Source organism: Tursiops truncatus, chromosome 6 (assembly GCF_011762595.2).
Source record: "Tursiops truncatus isolate mTurTru1 chromosome 6, mTurTru1.mat.Y, whole genome shotgun sequence".
In the NCBI taxonomy this organism is placed as follows: domain Eukaryota; kingdom Metazoa; phylum Chordata; class Mammalia; order Artiodactyla; family Delphinidae; genus Tursiops; species Tursiops truncatus.
In genome coordinates, this window is record NC_047039.1 from 26,902,668 (window position 1) to 26,927,987 (window position 25,320).

Here is a 25,320-nt window from a genome sequence, read left to right on the forward strand (position 1 = left end):
CAATAGGAGGCAGACCACGTTGGTCCCCCAAGTGATGTGGAGACCTGCTTCTGTTCCAGCTTCCGTGCTTCTAAAGGGTAGTGAGAGGAGAGGTGACGAAGGGGGAACTGCAGATACCCTCAGACTTCCACGGTAGGAAACTTAAGGCCCGACCCAGGAAGAAGACATGGAAAAGAATGTCTAGAGAAAACTGAGAAACACAAAGTGATTGAAAACACTGTCAGTGCACAGATAGGAAGAGCGTGAACACGTGAGATAACCAAGGGTCAGTTTTTGCTGCTCTCACCTTTGCCCCTGACTGCAGTGCCATTGGTGCCATCCATGTTCTATGGTATTTAAGCTGTCTATCTATGTACATGTGTATCTTTATGAACACACTTCATACTCTTTCTACATCCAGAAAGTCTTTCTGAGGACTTACATTGAAAAAGAAATAAAGGGTGACTTTGTTAAAATGTAAATAGAAAGCCAAATGGAGGAAGTGGTAGGTATTCTAACCCAAAAGGCTTTTCATTGTTGCAGCTGAACTGACTGCTGAGAGTCTTTGTTGCCAGAAAAACCAGGAAAGATCTTAAGAAAACCAGCCTGTCCCCCAAACAATCTTTTTCTGATTCATAATTTTTAAAGAAACGTCTAGCCTAGGGCTAGGGGATGAAGAGGGGAGTTAGTGTTTCATAGATCTGCAGGATGAAAAGAGTTGTAATGATGGATGGTGGGAGGATGTCTGTGCAACACCGTGAATGTACCTAATGCCCTTGCACTATCCACTTAAAAATGGTGAAAGTGGTAAATTTTATGTTATGTGTATTTTACCACAATTTTTAAAAAATAAGAAAGAAAAGCGTTGTATAACATGGATACTTAGGCAAAGAACATTGTATATTGAGCAAAATCTTTCCACAATAATTTTTTTCAGAGAAAAGTAGGGAGACTTTCTTCAGATTTGCTGTTTCTTGCATCAAGCCCTGGTAAAAACTCAGTATGATTGTTTTATTTAAGATATTTGGCACTCAAACAATTGCAAAGGGTATTATTTTTGTCATTGTAAATGTTGACAGTTTAATGAAGTAAAACTTTTACATCACTCGAATCTAAATACCGTACATCCACTGTTTGTTTACCTTGAAATTGCATGCCCTTTCTGCTTCTACTACATAATTTTACCATGAAGTATATAAACTCTGTGCCTCCACTTCCCCATCTCTACAATGGGATAGTAATGGTTCCTGCCTCAGAGTTGCTGTGACCACTTGAGGAATCAGTGTGTGTAAATACTCAGACTAGTGCCTGGCACCAGCAAGCACTTTCATTTTTCTATTGGGATTTTTATTGAAAATACTTCTCTTAATCAGCTGGATGAAACTTCCTCCTTCATCTTTTAAGTTTATGTTCCTGCGGGTGGATGTTAATTATTACAGAAATGAGAGCGGGCTCTGTACCAACTCTGATGCTGATTTTTGTTGACTTAAATTTCAAGCACTGAGAAAACGTTCTCAGCAGACAGTACTGGAAAGAGTTTTGTTAGGCATGTCACAGTTCTCCAGACTCCTTTTAAGCTATTTGCCAGAGATCACATAGGGATCTATGTATCTCCAGAAGTTATTTTTGGTGATCATCTGGCAACTTGGCTAGGTCCTCCTTCAAGTTTGCTGAATGCAGAGACTTAGGAACCACTGGACATGCAATGAGACGTATGACGAAGTTCTTAGTGGTTATCCCTTTACTCTCTCACACCCAAATACTCTTTGGGATTGTGCCTTGGCTTAATGTCCTGGAGGTTGTCACTGGGGCAGTGCCTTGCGGCAAGGTGAGTAAAGGGGAAATGATTGGCAGAGAAAAGGGACTGTGGACACCTGGCAGTTCTCAGGTAGATAGTACAAATGGAAGTTGAAGTTGTAGAAATTGATTTCCCTTTAGCTGCTCACACCAGCGTGGCCCCAGTAAGTCTGTGTGTCCCCAGGGATTGCAGGTACCAGTTCTGAAGGCTGAAGCTTTAGTTCTTGTCCCTGCTGTCCCTTCCTGTTCCACTGCAGGGCATTCACCTGCCACTGCCAGAGCCCCTTCTGTGCAGACGGTTCGCACAACACTTACTCTTCATCAGGAGATAAATCTTGCTTATTTGGACCTAGGGCCTGCCTCCCAGGTATCCTGTCTTGAATTAAAATAGATAAGTCATATAAATTTGCGCTTAACATATATTTTCAGGGTAAAATTTGTGCTTAACTTTTACCTCACAAAAGTAAAGTTGTATCAAAAAATCACTTACCAGCTGGTTTGCAGTGTGTTTAAATTTAGTGTTATTTTTAATTACTCCAAACATTCTGATCAGCCCAGATGATGATTAGGTTTTCACTTGTAATTGGCATCATCCAGTGAAAATAGAAAAGCTGGGTAAGAAATCCATATAGGCCGCCTTAGCTTGTGTCATCCTGAGTCTCCTTAGAACCTGAACACCAGGTTATGCATGTGACTGGTGACTGCTCCATCCTGACACCAGGCCTTCTCTGTCTACCCGCTGTAGGTATATGGTGCAATGGCCTGGAGCACGGATACTGCGTCGCCAGGAGCTGGATGCCTTCCTGGCACAGGCGTTGTCCCCCAAACTCTATGAGCCTGATCAGCTGCAGGAGCTCAAGGTAATTGACAAGCCTCATTCCTTGTTTTGGGAAGTCTTGTTTTGGAGTTCTGTGAGACACAGCTAACCTCACGGAGGAGTCACTCAGTGCACTAAACTAGTTATAATAATGACGTGAACTTAGAGCCTTCAGGGCAAAAGGAATTTCCTTCCCGGTTATGGAAACAGTCAAGTCTACTTTTGTTCGATAAAGGTTTTCCCTTGTTTACCAATGGGTGTTTATTCTTGTTTTCCACATCAGGAAATAAACTTGCCTTTTATTTCAGGTGGGGATCCCAAACCCTGGGAGGGCTTGGTCCTAAGAATTTACTAACATCTGGCCAGGATTCTTTTTCTTGTTTCGTTCTGTTGTTCCTAAATACAACATTCGTTTTCTCTAAAAAATAGTCTTTGCCCTCCTAGTATTGTAAATCCCTTTTAAAAAAACCACTTGAAGAACAATGTTATGTCATCATCCCTGTGCCCTTTTAGTCAGCATTTAACATCGTATTCCTTTTAATTTTCCCTTCTAGTATTCCTTTTTTTCTTTAATTGTTTTGACAGTATTAATTTTCTCCATGTTGTCACCTGATTTTTTGGTGTGCTTATCTTTTCAGTGCACTTTTATTAGTCACTGTGTCCACATGGCTGTACTCGCTTTCTAATTTCTACACTAAATTTTAGAAAATTCAAGACTTTTCAGAGTTAGCTAAATTAGTGGATCTGCCTTTTCTTTTTAATGTACAGGGTTTTGTTTTTTTTCTTTGCCATTGGTTTGGTTTTCTTTTGTTGTTGTTTGTGTTTTTTGTTTGTTTTTTTACAGAATTTGATTTGTAATCAAGTAATCTCTTTTGACAAAATCGCCTTCACTTTTAGATCTTTTTGCCATTCTTTATGAAGGCGTTCTTTCCCTGCAGAAGAGTTTTAGGCTCATTTGATGGGTTTTCAGTATTCTCCTGTTGGGGCTCAATAAATCTCTGGTTTCCCCTAAACTACTGAGTTAAATTCAGTAATCCGGTGTTGACCCTGAACTGTGTGGAGCCCATGTCATTTGTGGTCGCCTTAGGCTTCTGATGACTTTGAAACAAGCTAAACTAAAGACAACCAAACTTAGGAGACTCTACCTCAAATTGTATTCTTTGTAGTTTAAGCTTTTCTGTTTGTTAGGCAGAAATTATTTTTTTTTAAATGGTTTTGAATTGAAGTTTTCCTTCTAGAATATTTGGCCGGGTGTCCCCCCGAGAGGCTGGTACTAAGTGCAGGCTCTCCCTCCCTGTGTCCTAGCGTGTGGTGCCACCGCCACCATCTTCATCAGCAGACTGTGCTCAGGGGTGTTGTAAATACTTTTACTAGAGTGTGGTGCCATCCCTCTACCTCTACTTCCTGTTTCTCTTATTTAGATTATTACATCAGTATTGACATCCCAGTTCTGAAAATCAGACCGCCAGGTATCAGGTATGCCCACCAAGCCTTATTCACCATCAACTTGCTTTTACTCAAAGTTCATCTTCTCCCATATCCTTTTCATTTTTGGATCAACACATAGGATATAACTTTTGAAAGACAGTCGCACTCTAAGCTTTCATTTTGGTTCTTTTGAGGTCTTAGTGCTTTCATAATTTTCTCCTGATTCTTCATCTAAAGCCAGGCGTTTCTAGAGCTGTGTTTAGAAAGACCCATTTTATGTGCAGTTACTTCAAGCCCACCACTATCCCTTTGGGTCTTGCTGGTCTGGAGGTCTGTGTTCCTTTCACCAAGGACAGCCTGCATCGTTAGTGCTTCATTCACGAGCACCATAAATTCTGAAAGAGCTGGAAGGGAAAATAACAGCATTCACTGGGGGGAAAGATAGTTGGGTTTTTTTTTAAGATCAGAGATCCTCTCAGCTATCAGATTGAGAACTGATAGGAATAATCACTTAAATGAACAAAAATCCCTATGCAGAGACTGAGGGTCCCAAAGTTCAGTGATAGAAAAGTAAATTTCAAAATTGCTTTTTCACTTAACCGTTAAAGTTGTTTTGATATTTCAAAAGCAATGACGATGCTTTTCTATAAAATAACCATTTTCCTGTTGAGGATATAGTCAACTCTTGATTTTTGTTGTTCTTTTAGGGGCCATTATCCAGTTTGTGGATTGCCCAGATCCTGTTTTTCTTCTCCCATTTTTGTCCATTATACGCTTTGAGAATAAATAGGAGAAGAGAAAGAAAAGACCTAATTTTGAACAGTTTGGCCTCTTGATGGCTATTCTGATAGGAGGTTTGGTGGGAAAAGATGTTGAAACCGTTGGTTTAAATGAATTTGCAAGAGTTTCATCTTGTCCAGTCTCTGTCCTCCCGCCACGACCCTGAATAGTTGAGTGTTCTGCGTGGCTCCTTGAGGATCCATGACAATGATTGACTGACGGCCTTCACTTTTTCCCTGGTTTATTTTTGTGGCGCTTCTCCTAGGTTACCAGCACAAAAATAATGACTAAGGTAAAATCAGCACTGACACTGTGTTTGGAGGAGGGCGGGTGAAGGATGAGGAGAAGGACCTTTGCACAGTTTTAATATTTATCCAGTTTCTTTCTCCCTTGCTTTTGACATCCCTATAATTGCCTTAAATTCTTTTAACAGTTTCACATGCCAAGTGCAGAATTAAAAGATGGAAAATGAAGAGCTTTAAAGACAGTAGTAGGGACGTGCAGCATGTCTGTGATACCTGTAAGAATTGTTGTGCGTATAGGTAAATATGACAAATCAAAGTAAGAGTCTGTTGCCCAGTAATTAGAAGTTGGACCAAGTAACCTCACTGGAATTTGGTTCTTGAACTAATTGGCCAGAGCTACATTCCATATTTGTATTTCCTGTAAGATCATAAAATTTTGTCACTATTTTTCTAGTTGAGGAACTTTGAATAATGGTGAATATTTTATCTTATGTGGTATAAGAGAATGAGGTTGGAATGTGAATATTGCAACCATTTCTATGATCAAGGGTTCAGATTCTGGTGCCACCAGATCAGTTTTGTGACCTTGAGCTCTCTGTGACTCAGTTTCTCCATCTATGAAATGGAGTACTAACAGCAGTATCATACATGAGATTGTTGAGATGTTAATGAAATAATATATGGAAAAATACTTAGAGTGATGTCTGGTACATATTTATTAAGTGCCCCGTAAATATTAGATAGTATTATGTGTGCAATTAACATTTAGGGGATGAAATATAAAACACCACGTAAAGTAATTAAAAATTTTTTTGAATGAAGTGAAATCCACACAGCAATTGAGATTTTATTCACATTATTTAGGCAGTTTTTATTTTAAGAATTTTTCTCTATTGAATTAATGGTAGTTGTTATTTCTAAAACAAAATGACTTGAAAATCATTTTTTAAACCCGTAAGAACACAGTGCTTCAACTAATGATGAGGCCATTTAAAATAAATATATGTGTGTGTGGATAATGTAGATTTATCCATTCCTCCCATCCGCTCACTGGGAGGTTACTTGTTCTAACTAGGGTGCTTCTGTGTTCCATGCACCGGCTCCCATTGCTTAGCCTCAGCACGCAGATGGCCATCTGCCCGAAATGGTTTTGAGCTGTATTAGTTAAATAAGGGCTAAGGGTGGGTATGACCAACACCACCAGTGACTAAGAAATGACAGCAGTATCGGGTTTCACCAGAAGGACCCCACTGGCACTTTGTTATGAAGCAAACGTCTTTAGAGCAGCATCAGCACCATCGTTCCCTTCCCCTCAGCCTTGACCTGGTCCTCCCTCCTCTGGCCTGGAAGGCTGTGGGCTGACAGTGAGAGAGCGGCTAGAGGCCTGGTTGCCATGGTCCCTGCAGAGGGGCCGGGGATGGGTTTCTGCACAGGCAGCCTCCAAGCTTGGGCTGGCATCGCTGCTGTGCCACTTTCCCACAGCGTCAGTGTTTAGGGAGGAGAAACTCCCTCTTTCTGCCTCAGGACTCAGAAGAAGGGAGTTTCCACTTCCTTTCTGCAGTGCAGAGAAAGACAAGGCCGGTGGGGATCTCAGTAAGTTAGGTGACTTTTTTTTTTTTTTTTTTTCCATTTTGACCCTCTTTCTCTCCCCTTTCTGCTCATAAATGTAAAAAGGCATCTAATTCTATCATCCTGACCCCACCTGCCCTCAACTGAACGTGTTTATTATTTCCCTTTTCTGACACTACATTAGAGAAGCAGGAGCCAGCAGAGGTGGGCTGGGAGGGGTGGACAGACTTCTCCAGGTTCAGGAAGTTCTTTACTGCATTGACTTCAAATTTTTTAAAAAAAGGGGGGGGAGGTTGGAAAACACAGTGTTAGCTGATAATGGGAATGTTGACACTGACAGCACAAAACATCAGATAATCAAATTCATTAGTATTTGGCACTGGAGTCATCTTTTTTATCTTTAATGAAAAGCCAGTTTACCTGCCACAATTAGGCATTGCTTAGTTTGGTACCCATAAAGACTGCATTCTCAAGAGACCATCACGTTAGAAAATAAGCGTGGAAGGTGGGAAGACAGAAACCAGGACAGTTAAAGCTCAGTCCTGGATAATCCACAAACAAGGTCCTTCACTGATAATCAAGAGTTGACTGTATTTGTCAGTGTTTCTTATCCTACACATTAGATGCTAGAAGAAAGGGCTGTGTGTACAAAGGAAGGCTCACAGCACTAATGACTGAGTGAGAAGAACCCACAGATACAAGTCTTTAGCTTCTGATAGTCTGCATGGTTCAAATACAGTGTTTTTGCTGTTGTGTTCTTTCATTTATAAGCTATCCATTTCTCCTAAAACATTTTGACAGTCTCATTAATAAGTTGCTATCTAAAACATTAACATATAAAATAATGTAAACATAAAGTACAAACTTAAGAATGAAATTATACCAAGTAATTTTTTAAGATAACTGCTTGAAAAATGCAGAATCTTAATAGAGTATTCCTTTTTACAACATTTCTGTTAATATATTACCAGTGTTTAGAATCTTCAGTGTAAAATTTTATTTCGTAAAGGAATTGTGGGCTTCTTAACTGCTAAGGAGACTATTAATAATTTGTTACTTTGTCATGTGTCCACCTTAAATACAGTATTACTTGATACTTGTGTAACTTTTTACAAATTCCAAATTGAAATATTTCAGTGTGTTTATCAAACAGTCTCTTAAATTTAAATTTGTTAAATAACGTAAGTCTTTCTGTTCAGACAAGTCAGTGTTAAGACACTGTAAGGTAGTGATAGGGCTGCTTAGGGGGCATTTGGTTGAGGGGTGTGCTCATTACCTGTGGAGAGTTGTAGTCAGACATTGTAAGAATTGGATACTGTAGTATTCTTACTCCATAGAAATCACTCTTTTCCATTTAAAGATTGAGAACCTCGACCCCCGCGGCATTCAGCTGTCAGCTCTCTTCATGAGTGGCGTGGACATGGCCCTGTTTGCGAACGACGCGTGTGGCCAGCCAGTGCCCTGGGAACACTGCTGTCCTTGGATGTATTTTGATGGGAAGCTCTTCCAGTCCAAACTCCTCAAAGCAAGCCGGGAAAAGACCCCACTCATCGACCTCTGTGATGGTCAGGTCAGTTGCAAGAAAGCAGGCTGGGTGGGGCAGGGAGGAGCAGGTGGCCACCTCCAACCAGAATGAAATAACGCTCACTGGCTAATCTGTCGTCTTTCCTACCGAATTTGTAACAAGCCTGTGCGACAGGAATTTGATTTAGATTGGGCCCAGCCCAGTGTGTAACTAAATGCCAGTTTAGTGCCCAGCTCAGGATATACACTTGGTTCTCATTATTCACGGTAATTATATTCTATATATTCGCCTTGAACACTGAATTAGCAAATACTGAACCTTTGCTCTTAGGGGAAATATACGGTTAGGTTCCTGCAAGCCTCCCGTCACATCATCTTCATCAACCAGTCAATACGTAACCTTGTTTTACATGTGTTTCTGTTTAAATACTTCTTAATGCATATATATTGTTAATCCATTTACATTGAACTTATGGCCGACAGCACTATAACTCAGCCGCACCAAAGCTCATTTAACTAACACGTGCATTTTCTCTGTAAGGTACATCACAGCCTAGCACTTGGGAACACTAGTCAGTACTCAGCACTGCTCTTGGGACCGTTTGAAACAGCAAAATCATTCACAAAAACACGAAAAGTGTGGTACTAAGGAGACAGTGAACAGGACACATGTTTACAGTATAAAAGCTGAAACACGAAGGCAATGCTGTGTCTTCTTCAAGCTCAGGTGGCAACTCAAACTTTATCCCACTTAGCAAATGTCGTCAAATGACTATGAAAATGCCAGGAGTATTGATTTTGAGGTTACAAATAAATTTTAGCAAGTGGGTAAGTGTGCAGATGTGGAACTCATGAATAATGAGGATTGACTGTACTTTTTAAAAATCCTGATTTAAAAATAAAGTGAAGTAGGTTATGAGGTTATCTTGTCCCTTTGTATAAAAGAAGCTCACATGTGCTGCAAGCTTTTTAACCTTAGACTACAAAACATGCATTCTCCCACGTGCTGCTTTAGTCAAGCTCAGTCGAAAGACAGATTTACAGAGTAAGCAGATTTTCAATTTCTCTGATTACAGATTGGTTGCTGGTGTACATATTTGTGTATTTATTAACAAAGGACACTCAAGTTGAATGTTTCTGATGTTTTTTCACAGTGGAATTTGACATATACAAGTTGTATTGTCCACATTTGTGCAGGTGACTGAACAGTCATCTCATAGACAGATCAATTGGGCTATTGTCCTGTCCAGTCTCAAAGAGCTCTAGGCTTCCCTTAAAAAGCATCTATCACTCTGTGCCTCAGTTCCTTCTCTGTAAAATACAGTAAATACCTGACCTAAAATTAAATTGATAGGAAAGTACATTTTAAAGATGTGAACTAGGCATCATCTACCCCCTGGTCCACAAGTGGAAGGAAGGCTATGAGCATGATCTGTCTGGACTTACTCATTGATTTTGAGAACCAAATTCATTTTCAGTTAATAAACTTTATAGTAAATGGTTCTCACCTGAAGATATGCTGAGAAAGTAGAAATTTAAATTCCTGTTTTATGAGATTAAGATTATGAGATGAAGAGGTATCTGTTAATCTTTTTTTTTTTTTTTTGCATTTTTGCATTCTGTAAACAAGTATCACTGAGCAGATTGTGACTGTGTTATTTATGGGTAAATAAGTAGGCATGGCACAGTGGTCAGCATGTCTCATTTCTTTCCTGTTCTTTCCAATTCAATTGAAACCTTGTGAGTGAAGTTTTCACATGCCAGTCCTTGACTTCCAGGCCGAGCAAGCCGCCAAGGTAGAAAAGATGCGGCAGAGCATCCTGGAAGGGCTGAACTTCTCCCGGCAGAGCCACCCGCTCCCCTTCCCACCGCCAGCGGCGCTGCCTTTCTACCCCACCTCCGTGTACCCACGGCACTTCGGGCCCGTCCCACCAGCACAGGGCCGAGGGCGGGGCTTTGCAGGTGAGTGTGTCCACCACTGTATGTAGTGACTTGCTAGAGTGGGGAGACAGACGTACGTACAGCGTGCAGGCCTTCTTAGTGGGCAATATCTTGCTGTGTTGAGACCTTGTAAATAATTGACAGACTTAGTTATGAAGTTTGCAGCAACATCTCTTCACATTAGAAAGGAGCAAACTTGATCCCGGAAGAGATTATGTATGGGAAAGGGAGCGGGAACTACAAAAGCTATTAATAGCAGAGATAAGATTTTAAAATTGGTCATTGTAGCTGAAAACTCTGCTCACGTTTGTGATTTAAGATTTTCTCACGTGTGGGGTCAGTGGAGCTCTCCTCCACTAAGGCCACCTCCCAAGTCTGTGGCAGAGCCCACAGCAATAGTGTTCGGTCTCCAGAGGCTCCTCCAAGAGCAGGCAAGGCGACATTTCAGTGTTGTTGGTGACAGGAGGGGTCAGCAGTCTCCTCCCTGGCAGCTGAAGGACATGGGGGTTACTCTGCCTGAAAGCCCACTGGTGGCTCTCCCTGAACCCAGTTCCTCATGGCTTCTCCCATCTCTCTCCACCCGGGTCCCACAGGAGTCTGTGGCTTTGGAGGCCCCTATGGGGAAACTGTAGCGACAGGCGCTTACCGTGCCTTCCGCGTGGCGACAGCAGCAGGACACTGCGGAGCCTTCTCAGGCAGTGACAGCAGCAGGACTAGCAAGTCACAGGGCGGTAATTATGCCACACCTCCTCCTAGAGCTTCTGTCCGCCAGCAGCTTCCCGCTTCTTCTGACTCTTCTTCCTCCTCGTCTGTCCTGACTCCAGCACCATATCCTTCCTGATAGGTCCCCACTCTGGCATTCACTGCTGCTCTTCTCCCAGCCTCTGCCTGCCCCCAGGTCTCTGCAGCAGCTTTGCTGTGGCCCATCTCTGCCTTCCAGAGGGGCCAGTGTGTGTCCACACACAGCCCTTCTTCTGTGCACCTGGCCCCCTAACCATTGTCTCCTGTGTTAGAACAGGCTGCCCAGTAATACCCAGTGATGTTTTTTTCCTGTCGTATTCCCTAACAGCCCCCTCTGGGTAAAGAGGATGATGCTTGTTTAGAAGATTCTAAGGGCATTGTACAATTCTTGGCATAAAAAACTTTATTGCAGTTTGTTTCATAGAAACATTTTTAAAGAAAGATCTAACATCAGATATATAAATAGTCTATTTTAAATTCGTATTGCTTCTCTTCTTATTTGTATTAGGCTTGTGAGGGAGAGAAAAAGTCTTAACATTTAGTCTTGAAATACTATCTTGTGATTTTGCTGTACTTTGAAGCCCATGACTTGTGACTTTGTCATAAATCCCACATTTTGGGACTGCAGATCTAAACATGGCTATCAAGTTTACATTACAGGATTACTCAAATACAATTTTGAAGAACTTTTAGGATAGGCAAGCCTTTCTTGACCGGGAATATTTTTCCAGCTCAGTTACTTGCGTACTTACAGAAGCTACCTAGAGACATCTTTTGTAGCAGTAAGACTCTTACAGATGAATGCTGCCCTCTCTCTGTAGCTGTAGGAGCCACTTCTCCTCTCCTACTGCATGCCCCTCTCCTGCCTCCCCTTAGTTCTCCTGGCTGTCCAGGGTGCTTTTCCTCCTGTTACTGCGCATCATGCAGTGCACAGTAACGTGTGTTCTCTGCTTCACAATCGGCTTCAGCTTCTTGCAACCCTTACCTGGAAACTTATGCTGGCCTGCAGTTGTGATAAAATACTGTGGTGGCAGGGAGGGCAGGAGGGGGGAGTTCTGACTATGAACATTGTTTGGTCAGAAGTGGTTTTTTAGTCTGAAATGACAAGAGGAGCCTGCTTCTTAACTTCCACCAAATTGTGTCTGGAATCCGGATCTGTGCTGTCCAGTATAGTAGCCACTGGCCACACGTGGCTCTCGAGCACTTGAACTGTGGCTCATCCAAACTGAGCTGTGTCCTAAGCACACATCTAATTTTACAGACTTAATACAGAAAAAAGAATGCAAAATGTCTCATTCGTAGTTGTTTTTTATATTGATTACATGTTGAAATTAATGTTAATTTGGGTATATTGGGTTAAATAAAATAGACTTTTTTTTTTGGCTGCACCATGTGGCATGCGGCATCTCAGTTCCCCGACCAGGGATCGAACCCATGCCCCCTGCATTGGGAGCGCAGAGTCTGAACCACTGGATTGCCAGGGAACTCCCTAAAATATACGTTACTAATATTTATTTCATGTGTTTCTTTGTACTTTTTTAACGCGACCACTAGAAAATGTAAGGCTTGTAGATTTTGTTGAACAGCGCAACCTGGCTGTTAATCATCATGGCTAATACCAAGATGATGGAGAATTTATTATAATCCATTCCATGTGCCAGAAAAGAAGATGCTTGAGGTTCTGTTTTGTTTTGTTTTTATCAGAAATTTTGGTACCAACTAATTGTTTGAGGATTTTCTTAGGTAAGTCAGAAAACCTTAGAATATGCAGGCTACCAGTAGTTAATAGAAGTTAGTGAATACAATGAATATTTGTAACCCTGCCTAAGGAAATTATCGTTTAATAATGCAATAAGAAGTAACAGGCTAGCTTTACTGATTAATTTCGGTAACGCTTAGTTAAGGTAGTAAACTTGTAAGTAATTACTCAAAGAGAAAGACATTCTGAGTTTGCAGATTTCCATCTTGGTAATATAGGAGGTGTGCCATAGGCACCCAATGCTTTATTGGATCTATTTCTACCTAACGGCCATGCTCATTTTGCAGTTGTAACCTATTTCAGTTGTCACGGGTTCTTTAAATAGCCAACACAGTTGTCTTACTTTCAGGTGTATTTTTAACAACAGCTTAAAAATAAAACCATTAAAATCAAACTTGTGCACATAGATAGTTCACATAATAAACAAGTCTTCACAAAGCAAGAGAAAGGGGCTTCATATGAAATGGAAACCACATTTGAAAAGAAACTGCTTGCTTATTTCTCTTTGTTAGTCCTGTGATTGTAAAGATGTTTTTTCATCTACTTTTGTGCAGGAATCCAACCTATACCTTCTCAGGGAGGGAAGCTAGAAATAGCTGGCACCGTGGTTGGCCACTGGGCTGGGAGCAGACGGGGCCGTGGAGGCCGTGGGCCTTTCCCCCTACAGGTAGTTTCTGTTGGAGGACCAGCAAGAGGGTAAGTTCTGAACAATGAAAATGTATTTGTATAAGCTTAAAAAAACAGCCTCTTGTTACTTTAATCATGAGTTTACTAGGAACATTGTTACATCATTAAATACATTCTTCTTTAACATCATTCTTAGTGGTTGTATAGGATTCCATTATATATAGCATTATGTAATTATTTAAACCATTATTAAATAATTATCCCAAAATTACTCAATTAACCATTTTTTAATGTTTTTTAAAAAAAGAACATTTTTGAAGTGCATTATTTTGAAAATTGAATACACTGGATATGTACCAAAAAAATAAGATTGATTACTTGGACTAAATCTTTGGTGTGACCATGATTTAATAAAGTTTGTGCCTCCTGTAGCGTAGACTAGACACCTTTAAATCCATTTGATATGATTTTAAATGTTTAAATGTTATCTGTAACAGATTCAAGTCTGTTTGTTTTTGTCCTCTTTTATGTGTTTAGGCGTCCAAGAGGAGTTATTTCCACTCCAGTGATCAGAACATTTGGAAGAGGTGGAAGGTACTATGGCAGAGGCTATAAAAACCAGGGTGCGATTCAGGTAATAACACAACATAGTGCTAGTGCCAGTTCACTCCTGAGTGCCTGGTCGTCCCAGGCCAGTGTTTCAGTGCCTGTGTCCAGACAGGAGGGGTGTCGGAATGTTTCTGTAGCTATTGAGCTAACACAATAGCGGCACATGGTGCTTACCAAATGTACATTCCCTCAGACCCAGATCATTTTATCATCATTTGTGGTAAAGAGAGCATGATCTCGTGTTCACATGCTGTACATAGGAATTTAGCTGAGAATAATCCAGGAGCTATTAATGCTGTTTATATTACAAAACATTATGTAGGTAAATCACATTTAGGATTTAAAAGAAAATTGTGACTTTAAATCCTGGAACAGTGCATCTTTTTCTCCTCCTGGACCATCTTGACTAGCTCTTCCCTGAAAGGATCAGCTCATGAGAAAATAAAGTCACATCTGTCTTCATGAAAGAGCTAGAACTGCCGCTTTGGATATTCCATTTTAGGACTTGGATTCTGATGAACTTCCCTTGAGAACAATCTTTTAAAAACACCAATCAGCCCTAACAATGTATTATGTTGTCTCATTTACTGAATTATGGCGCTTAGTCAAAGTACACAGTTTTTTCCCATAGCATCCTTGTAAACATTAAGAGGAGTACACTCTTGTGACTCATTTATTAATAACCCATATTTGGAAACTTACTTGGCCAAGAGAAAATAAAACTTCTGCCTTTGCCATCTTGGTAGCTTCTGTTTTGATGAGATACATCAAGCAAGTCAAGTGCAGAGGCAGTCTCTTTCCTGAAAGCAGGCCCAGGCAGCCCCTCTTTGTAGCACAGCATCCAGCAAGGGGGAGGTATTCAGCTCGTTCTGGCTCTCCTGGAGCCCCACCCTGACCTTCCTCAGCCTTCACCAAAATGCCCTTTTGAGCTAGAGGCACTCTCGGCCTCTCGACTGGTTTACAAGAGGGAGGAGAACTTCATTCTTACTGGTTCTCCAGAGCTCGTCCTATAAAAATGCCTCTGGTTGTATGTTATGGTCATACATGGTGGATACAGGGGCCTTTCCTAAGCTGGTAGTGGGGCATATGTGTCCCTATGTTGCTTAAGCACTTTTATTTTTATTTTAATATAAAACCAAGATACCAAAAACCACAGAGACACACAAATATAGCTTCATCAGTTATAAGTCAAATGGCCATGTAGCCATCACCTATGTGATGAATAGCATTTTCCCAGCCATATCAAGAGCCCCTCACGGGCCCAATCCCAACACTAACCCCCTGCCTCCCTCTGCACAAAATAACTACAACCCTGGAGTTTTACACTCAGTTATTTCTCCCTTGTCTCTTTCTGGTTTTATCACTCACGTGTGCATTCCTAGACACTGATGTTGAATTGTGTTCATTTTCTTATAGTTTGCTATGTCTTCTAAGTCTCTCTGAATCAGCAGGCTTCCCTCCCGCACTTTCTTTTCCTTCATTTATCTATTGAAGGACAACCCAGGTTATTTCACCTACAGACTTCTGGCTTTTGCCGAGTGCACACTCATACTCATGGTGCTGTTTCCCATGCAGCTCTGACCTTTCTTGCCCGCTGGTAGCTGGGTCTGGATGGTGCATCGGACTTCGGTTTGTCCCTGTGGCAAGACTGTAGTGTGTGCTTTCATGTCTGCTTATCTGTTTTTATGTTAGGACCTGTTAATCTGTTCATATACTGCAGATTGCAAAATGAAGATATTCTCATTCGGTCATTTCTTTTTCTTGATTTATTGGGGTATTTTTATAAAAAGATGCTTCCCATTGCTTTCTGTTTTGGGTGCCTGAGTATTACAGCCCTTACAGGAACTAGGTCAACACATGGTTTTTTGTAGCTCACCTCACCCATCCTTGGCCACTGGGCCCTTTGCCGTGACCTCTGGTCTTCAGTAGCTTCCTGTCTGGTGTATCACCCAGCCCAGCAGACCAGTGACAGTCGTTTCTCTTAGTTTCTCAGTTTCTTTAGTGAGAAATGGCATTTCAAGTAGGAGCACCGATGGACCCTGGCTGCCGTAGGGTCAGTTATTGTTCCTAGTGTTCTGTGTACATAGACACACAGAGTCCTGTTTCTTTTTATATGTAAACACACACACAACCGATGTGCCTTTTTATTGTATTTTTTAAAGGTATGATTCTCATGAATTCACACTGATGTTTCCAGTTCAAACTGAGGACTATAGGCTTTTATTTAGTCTCATTTCTGTTACATCTCTATTTTCTTTCTTCTACACCAAATCACCATTTCTAGGCTTTTCCTATGAACAGAGCTAGAGGGAAAAGGTGTACACATGCACACTCACATATACTATGCACACACAAACATATATACATGTAATCTGCTGCTTTTTTCCTCCCTAATTAAACTGACTCTTCTAATTCAAATTTAGGATTTTAGGAATTTGACTTAACCTTTACTGTTTATATCAGTATGTCTTTTCTTCCCTTCTGAGAATCTTGGTTCCTAAGAACCCAGAGGATGATTAAATTAGAACATCCCGTAACTCATTATTTACTTCATCCCACATTGCATACACAGTCTGCTAGGAATAGCTAATTCTTCCATCACCAGCACAGTCACTGGGAACAATTAAAAGAAAATGTTGGTATATGCTTCCCCCATTTTCCCCTGTCATCCTCACGGTTTTGAAAAACAGCTTTGCTACTATTGTCTGCATTGTCCAAAGTATACTCCTTTCAGCCACATTTGTCCAGGGTTTGTAGATAACTGTGTCCCGTGCCCCACCAGCCTTGAGTCTGCTGGTCCATTTTGTCCCTCTAAGGCTCTTTCTTTAGTGGGTTCCTAGGGAAGACTTAGGAAAACAGTGTTTAATTTGAAAACAGTTTATTTTCCTAGCAATTAGAAATACTGGTTCACATCTTCTCAAGTGACTTACACATTATTTGATTTTCTTCTGTTATAAAGCTTTGCTATTAAAGACTAATAATAATTGAATTGTCTTTCCCTTTGAAGTCATTTGCTGTTTTGGCTAAATGCCTAAATTGTTTTCGTTTTTCCATCAAAGTTTAGTGACATGCCCTGCTGCTGGTCATTCTTGGTCAATGCACTCAGTATGCAATGCTTTCTTTCCAAATGCAAGTTCAAATTTGTTTATGTCAGAAAATTTTCTTGAATTACTAGTTTTTCATTTCAGTTCTTTTGCTTTGCTTTGTTTTCATCTCTGGTGCTCCTATCGTCCTAGACCTTCTGTGTCTGTCTTCGGTGTTTGGCATACTCTTGATTCCTTTTCGTCTCTTCCTTTCTTTTTTGAGATGTAACTCATATACGATACAATTCACCTGTTTAAAGTGTACAATTCAGTCTCTTCCTAAGGTCATATGCAATCACCGTTAATTCCAGAACATTCATCACCCCAAAAGAAACCCCTTATTCATGAGCAGTCATACACCCCACCCCCATAGTCTCTGGTGGATCTGCTTTCTGTCTGGAGTTGCTCTCCGTACATTGCATGTAAATGCACACGTTGTGCCCCATACCAGGACTTCATTCTGTATTACTGCTGAGTGATGCTTCATTATATAGATGCACTACATTTTGTTTACTTGTTCATCAGCTGATGGACATTTAGATTGTTTCCACTTTTTGACTATTATGAATAATGCTGCTATGAACATATATGTACAAGTTTGGGTTCCCCCCCCCGGTTTTATTGAGATGTAATTGACACATAATATTATATTAAGTTTCATGTGTACAGCATAATGATTCGATATTTGTGTTTATTGCAAAATAAGTCTAGTTAACATCCATCACCACACATAATTACAAATTTCTTCTTGCGATGAGAAATCTTTTAAGTGATGAGTATATCTTGCGATGAGTATATCTTTTAAGATATACTTTTAGCAACTTTCAAATATATGAGTACTGTTAACTATAAGAGTGTTGTTAACTACTGTTAACAACTTTCAAGTATATAAGAGTACTGTTAACTGTTAACTACACATTTTCACTTCTCTTCAGTATGCATGTAGGAGTGAATTTCTGGGTCATATGGTAACTCTGTGTTTAAGCATTTGAGGAACCGCAAAACTGTTTTCAAAATGGCTGCTCCATTTTCCATTCCTATCAGGAATGTATGAGGATTCCAATTCTCTACATGCATGTCAATACTTGCTACTATCTGTTGTTGAGTTTGGCCATCCTAGTGGGTATGAAATGGTGTCTCATTGTGGTTTTGATCTGCATTTCCCTTTCTTCATCTCTCTGATTTTAAAAATTTTGTTCTTTCACCTTCAGGTACTATGATGTTTATTTGGTGTTGTTTCTTCTAGTTTAGTGTTCATTTCTGGAATTATTTTTTCTTTATTTTAAATTCTTCCCAAAGTTTTTCGCCTCACTTTATGGCTTTTCCTGGTTTAATCTGTGCTCCTCTTCCTCATCCTGTCCTGTCACAGCCTGTTTTAAAATCAAAGGAAGCAGTCTTGGTCTTTTATTGACATGCCTTTCTGATGTATTTCATTGTCCTTAGGGATGTTGTTCCATCTTTTATTGCCATAATGCGTGGATTCCTTGGTACTTCCTGTTGCTCGTTTTTAAGTGAAAGTAGTATTCTTGCACCTTGAGAAGGACAGATGATGAAGGGCAGCTTGTTTCCTAAGAGTCTCTGGCCTTCCGTTCTCTGTTGTTGCCATCCTGATGGGGCCAGTGCTGATACGATATGTCAGTGGGACAGAGGAGGCAGTGCTGCCCCGTGCTTGTGGTGCATATAGTGGTGGAGGACCCCTTGCAGTGGCCTAGGCTTATGGGAAGAATTAGCTGTAGAGAGAGGGAGTGTCTGTTTCCAAGCAGGTACAGGCTGGCTTTCCTTCTTAGTCTTCCTGCATCCTTCATAACTATAGAGAGGTTCCCTAATAAGCAGGTGCCTCAGCACATTTCCTGTAGCAGGCACCCATGGGGGAACTGCTTAATCACCACTGGCAGTACTCTGCCACAAGTGTGTGTTTAGTCTGGCAAGTGGACTTTTCCTCGAGAGAGTGAGGGTTTTGAGATTTGAAAGCATGTACTTGAGGTCTTCAGTATTATTTTTCTCCGCTTCTTGGCCCTCCTATGTTTTTATATTAATTATGTTTCTCAAGGTTCCAAGAGAATGACAGTAGTATTGACTTCTAGAAAAGTTTACATGAGTGTTTCTGAACTATAGGATTGAAAACTAAAATGAGAAGACACTGTGTAAAACTGAGCCCAAATGGGGAACATGATTACCTGTGGTGTACAAGAGGGTGTCTCTAAAGCAAGGGTGATAGGTACCTCCAGTTCCACCCTGTATATAGACTACAGAGTGGATAGAGTATATAATAGAATGTTTAGAGTATAGAAAATTTAGATGATAGAATGGATAGCGTATAAAATAGAATGTAGAGAGTGGATAGATTATAGAGTGTATATAGACTGTAAAGTATAGAGAGTACAGTTGACCCTTGGACAATGCCGACTCTGCGCAGTTGAAAATCCATATATAACTTTTTTTTTTTTTTTTTTTTGCGGTACGCGGGCCTCTCACTGCTGTGGCCTCTCCCGTTGCGGAGCACAGGCTCCGGACGCGCAGGCTCAGCGGCCATGGCTCACGGGCCCTGCCGCTCCGCGGCATGTGGGATCTTCCCGGACCGGGACACGAATCCGTGTCCCCTGCATCGGCAGGGGGACTCTCAACTACTGCACCACCAGGGAAGCCCCACATATAACGTTACAGTTAGCCCTCCTCCATATCCACAGTTCCACATCCGCAGATTCAACCAACTGTGGATCATGTAGTAATGTAGTATGTGTTTATTGGAAAAAAACCGCATAATGGCGGACTTGCGCAGTTCAAATCCATGTTGTTCAAGGGTCAACTGTATAGAGAATGTATAGAGTATATAATAGAATATATAGAGAAGAGAGTGCATAGAGTATATAATAGAATGTAGAGAGTATATAGAGTATACAACAGAATATGTAGAGTTTAGAGAATATAGATTATGGAGGATATAGAGTATGTAATAGAATGTATAGAGAGTATACACAGTATAAAATGCATAGGGTAAAGAGTACCTAACAATGAGAGATACAGCCATGCACTCGCTGTGTTCTGTTCTTAAATCTGCAGTGAGTGTCATCAGGCCTCAACTGGTGTCTCCTCTCACCCGCTGTTTATCAAAAACTGCCTTATCGCTTGCTGTGCTTCATTTTAAATAGGGCAAGCCTCCTTATGCTGCTTCAGCAGAAGAAGTGGCCAAAGAACTGAAGTCGAGATCCGGGGAATCTAAATCCTCCGCTGTGTCTTCAGACGGGTCCCTGGCTGAAAACGGAGCGGTGGCTGAGGAGAAGCCGGCTCCCCAGATGAATGGGAGTGCGGGCGACACCAGGGCCCCCAGCCACTCGGAAAGTGCCTTGAACAATGACTCTAAGACGTGCAATACAAATCCTCACTTAAATGCACTAAGTACAGACAGTGCTTGCCGTAGAGCTGATGCTCTGGAGGCAGCTGTCTTAAAGAAAGAAGAGTAAACTTATTTTTTATAGAGGGTGAAGGATGCTGGAAGGGTAAGGATTTAGGAATATCTGGAGAGAAAGAGAGCCTACAGTTATGTACATTTTTTCCTTTCCGTAAGAGAAAAATGAGGACTTTGGAAATTCGGATCCCTCTTTGATATCAGAGATTTAAACAACACATTTTTAGTTTTAACCAGTTGTAGTCAAAATGCTACAATAAAACAAAAAGAGAGAAAGAAAATGAAGAGCATTTGACTCCCACACTTAAAATGAAGTACACACAAAGTTTAAACTGGTTAATGACAAAAGCCTATAGCTGTGTTTCTTGAACTATAAAGAAAACAAATTTTGGCAGTCTTTAAGTATATATAGCTTAAAATATCATTTTTAGCATTTGGCACCATATGTATGCCATTATCTTTGATTTTGCATTACTGTTCACAAGAAAGCTTTGTCTAAGGCTTTGATTTTATGATTATGAAAGAAATTAGGCACAACCACAGTTTTTCTTTCTTACTTAAATTTCATCACTGTTGATGTGGTTCTTTTGTGTTAAAAAAAAAAGTGCAACTATCAAAACTAAAAAAACTATAGAGTAATATTGCCGTTCTGCTGATTTTAAATATACAGTACATCATACATACTTTACAAGCAAGTTAAATGGAGATAAAGTTGAAATCATAGAAGATGCAAATGACCTTTCAAAATCAACACACTGTGTTCTGAAACTTTTCGTGACTTAATACCATGCATCTGTGATCAATGAACTATGTGGTTTTGAATCGGACGTAGACCATTAGTGCTACTACTTGAGCTAAACTTCTGCATGGTTCATAATTTTTAAAGTGTGTAGTTAATATTATGCATGTTATTGTCCTTTCTTCCATTCTTACCAGTATGTGCCCATTTGCAAAACAAAAATGCTAATAATCAGTAATAGTCCTATAAAAGATGTTAACTCTGTTTAGTCATTGACTGATCTTGCTCTAACCTTAAAATTTTGTGATTATTGACCTCTGTTGCATTTATTCTAAAACCCCCCAAATTATCTAGCTGTTTCGAATATCAACATTACCCTGGTGTATTCACTGCTGTATGCATTATTGTTCTTTGTTGCTGTTTTATGCCTTCATATTAGCAAAATATGAAATTCTGTGAAAAACAAAAAAAATCCCTTTGATCTTTAAAAAAAAAAAACAAAAAAAAAACAACCCCCCCTTCTGTAGCAGGAAACAAATTGCTTGTTCTTGAGAACTTTCCCATCAAGAATTTAGTAGAAGCAGGTATACTTATATCATTTTGATGTTTTTGTTAATGTTTCCAAACAATGTACTTTGAAATCAGAATCACTTCTTATTCGTTTTCATATAATTCTCCTGATGCTCTTCATCACACATTAGTGATCAGAAATGAGATGTAATTCCCCAATCCCTGCCCGCAAGACCTGAGTAGGATCTTACTGTAAGTTGAAGGGAGTTTTGCCCTAACTCATGGATTGTGCAAGAATGAACTGCTGTTGGGTTTGACTGATTGTAGATGGGTTGTGGTGTGGTGTATCTGAAGGCTATTGAATGCAACTTACAATGCTTAATAAAAATCTTTATTCTTTTAGTATAAAGATGGTACGGCTTTTAAATTCCTTGTAAAAACATACATTTTACTAAGGTTTAATTCAAATTGAGACAGCTACTGAAGAGCTTAGTCAAATAACCAAAATTTAGAAATATTTTGCCCATTGCAGGTAATTCTAGGTTTCTAGCTCTAAAGAAACATATGTGGTCAAAACGCAAGTTATGCTGATGTCTGAATTTCATAGTTACAAAAAAGACATTCTCTAATAGAGCAGGCTTAGAAATAGAAATTTAATTAAAAAAAAAAAAGCCCAAGGAAGAAATACATTTGATCTTAATTAAACCACTTTTTGTTTTTTACAAGATCCATACAGTATTCAGCTTTGTTTCATTTTTACTTAATGTCCTTTTTTGTTCTAGTATCTACCGCATTATATTTAGTTGTCATGTCTCCTTAGTCTCTTCGTTCTGACAGTTTCTCAGACTTTCCTTGTTTTTGGTGATCTTGTGACAGCCTTGAGGAGTAGTCAGATATTTTGTTGAATGTCTTGTAACTGTGATTCGTCTGATTTTTTTTTTTTTTTTCATGAGTGGACTGGGGTTAGGCTACATAAAATTAACATGCCTTATCACCATTGATAGCGACTTGATCATCTGGCTGAGTTAGTGTTGGTCAGGTCTCTTCACTGTTAAGGTTGCCGGCTCCTACTCCTTTCCATACTGTGCTCTTTGATAGAGCCACCATGTGGCTCACGAGTGACTCACGAGTGGGGAGTCATGCTTGAGTTAGCTAGTAAATTATTTGGAATTCTTGTGCGTGGCAAATTTGTCTCTTCTCCGCCATTTCCCCTATGTTTTTACATCATTGAGTTTTGAGTGCTTAGCACAGGACAGGGGTGAACGGTAGGCATTTAATACACTTTGGTCCTTTTTTTGTGAACATCCACTGTAAATCTCTCACGTTCTAATAACACCTTCAACGATGATACTAAAACAGGACGTGCTTTTTTAGAAGCACAGTTCTAGGTGTTTTAGCTCAATTAATGCTCACAGCAATGCTATCAGGATGACAGTGTTATCACCACCGAAGGTTTTTAACTTATTGGAGGCCACACTGCTAGTGAGCGGTGGAGACAGGGTCTGAGTCCGTGCCCTTTGGAGCCCACGCTCAGAGCCTTTGAGGCGCCCTTTAGTCCATCATTCCCCTACGCATGGCCCGCCCAGCTCCTCCGGAACCGCTTCTCCGGGAGGTGCGGGGAGGTGGGGCTGTGTCCCCGCCTCCGCGGGGTGGGCAGGAGGGGAGTGGCCACACGGGAGAGACGGGGGCGGAGGGGGCGGTGTCAGAAGACGTAGTATCAAAGATGCTGGGACTGCGGGCGCGCGCTCTCGGCCGGGGTCGGAGAGGGGAGGGCCGCCGCAAGGCCCCGCCCGCCCGGCCTCCTAGTCAGAGGAAGACGCGCCCGGGATGCGCGCTTCCGGCCTTGCGTTGGGGGGGGGGCCATGCGTAGGGCGGGGCAGGGCGGGGCCTTGAGTAGGGCAGGCCCGTTCTTCCGTGCGCTGACGGTGCGCGCGCACCTCTTTCCTCCTATTTGTGAGTCCTGCGTTCCGCTGCGTCCCAGCGCTGCTACCCAGGCTAGGCGCGAGGCGACCGCGGGAGGTCGGCGGTGGCCGGTTCGGTGTCCACACTGCCGACACCTGGGGCCGAATTCCGCGCGCAGAGAGCTGACCGGATCCTCGGGGACCGCGAGAGCTAGGCCGGGTTCCCTACACGGTCACCAAGATGCTGACATCGAAGATTTCAAAGCTAAAAAGAAGGAGCTAGAAGAAATTGTTCAGCCAGTTATTAGCGAACTATGGAAATGCAGGCCCTCCCCAAACTGGGGATGAAGAACCAGCAGACAAAGATGAGTTGTAGACATTGCTCTGCTAGTGCTGTAATACTGTAAATAACTGGACTCAGGAACTTTCCTTAGGAGAAAATTGAGAGAAAAGTCTCGAATGTGATTGGAATCTTCACCTTGGAGTGGAGTTGAAAATGCTGTCGCCCAAGTAGCTGTTTACTGCTTTTCATTAGCAGTTGCTCACGTGTCTTGGGGTGGGGGGCGAGGAGGAATTGGCTATCATCAAAAGTAGGTAAAAAATCTGGGTTAGGATATGTGTTCACCTTGAAAATGTTCTATTTAACAATTGGGTCATGTGCATCTGCTGTAGGAACTCGTTTTCTACCATAAGTGATACCAATAAATGTTTGTTATTTACACTGGTCTTAGAAAAAGAAAAGAAAACCCTCCAGTTCCGGGGTTGGGCACCGGCACCTCATGTCCCTATAGCCTGGGAGCCACCTACGCCTCTGTGGGACCCACCACGGTTCCCGGTGCCCGGGACTGACGAGGCACTGTCCTGAGCTAGTCTGTTCCAAGCAAGCCCTGAGTGTTCTCCTGGTTCTGACAGGTGTGCAGACTCCAAATGCTGTTAACCCTCTACTCCTACAGGCTGTGGCTCTGGGATTTGGAGGAAATAAAGGAAGCACCCACACCTCTCCTCTCTGACACTTGTCTGGTCAATCGTGTTGGCCCCACCGTTCCTCAGGAACGTAGGTTCGAGCTCCTCTGCGTTCGTATCATGCTCTGGTCCACAGTACCAAGAGCCACGATGGCCCCCCCCCAGTCCTTGCTTGCACTCATTTTGCGAGGCAGTGGGGTGCGGGGGGGGCCTTCCGCTTTACAGAAACCTCAATTCCAGTGAGGACTCACCAGCACGTTTAATTTAGTGTCAATTGCAAACGCCTGTCAAGTTTCCTCCATTGGACTGTCTTTTCAGGGAGGGTTGTATTCTCAGTGCCACCGGCCCCTACCCCCAGATGCCAGCAGTGCCTCCCCATCATGACAACTGCATGATGCTGCCCTTCCCCTTCCCCACCCCCGCTCCTCTCTGGAGCAGGTCCTCCCCGCTGAAGAAGAACCCTGTGTTTTGGAGACGGGAGAGGGATGGAGGCACAGGCCTGGGCAGGAAGCAAAGGGAGGCCGAGCACACCACGCTTGCTTGGGGACAGGCTGGCCATCTCTCCCACGTCACTAGGATCACGGGGGATGGCCTGAGTGGCATCCAGAAATAGGTGAGGGACCAGCAGCTGTGCGTGGCACTCTGGGGCTCGGGACTGAATTCTGACCCCAGCGTTGCTCGTAGGACAATTCACATACTCTCCTGGGCTGATGGTTTCTTTTCCCTTTCTTCCTTTTTGAAAAATAGCTTCTACTGGTTTTTTTTCTGGTTTCAAAAGTAATATGTTTATTGTAGTAACTTTAAGAAATATAGGTAGACAAAAAGGAAAAGAAAAATCACTATACTGTTAATATTGTTAATATTCTTAATCACCATATTGTTAATATTTGGCCTCTATCTTT

At 41.6% G+C, this 25,320-nt stretch overlaps 1 protein-coding gene across 5 annotated transcripts in view; it reads left to right on the top strand.

Annotated features, from left to right (window-relative positions):
* Window positions 1-21,963, top strand: part of FAM120A (family with sequence similarity 120 member A) — a 104,508-nt gene extending 82,545 nt beyond the window's left edge. For 3 of the 5 annotated variants that reach the window (XM_073805951.1, XM_019940437.3, XM_019940439.3), the window contains 7 exons: window positions 2,522-2,636; window positions 7,976-8,185; window positions 9,918-10,101; window positions 10,674-10,811; window positions 13,135-13,276; window positions 13,745-13,841; window positions 20,049-21,963. In XM_073805951.1, the coding sequence (XP_073662052.1) occupies window positions 2,522-2,636; window positions 7,976-8,185; window positions 9,918-10,101; window positions 10,674-10,811; window positions 13,135-13,276; window positions 13,745-13,841; window positions 20,049-20,360 (1,198 nt within the window). In that variant the 3' untranslated portion in view covers window positions 20,361-21,963. Of the gene's footprint in view, window positions 1-2,521; window positions 2,637-7,975; window positions 8,186-9,917; window positions 10,102-10,673; window positions 10,812-13,134; window positions 13,277-13,744; window positions 13,842-20,048 lie in introns of those variants that run through there. The other 2 variants (XM_019940438.3, XM_073805950.1) reach the window with 2 other exon arrangements.
* Window positions 21,964-25,320: the final 3,357 nt, after the last annotated feature.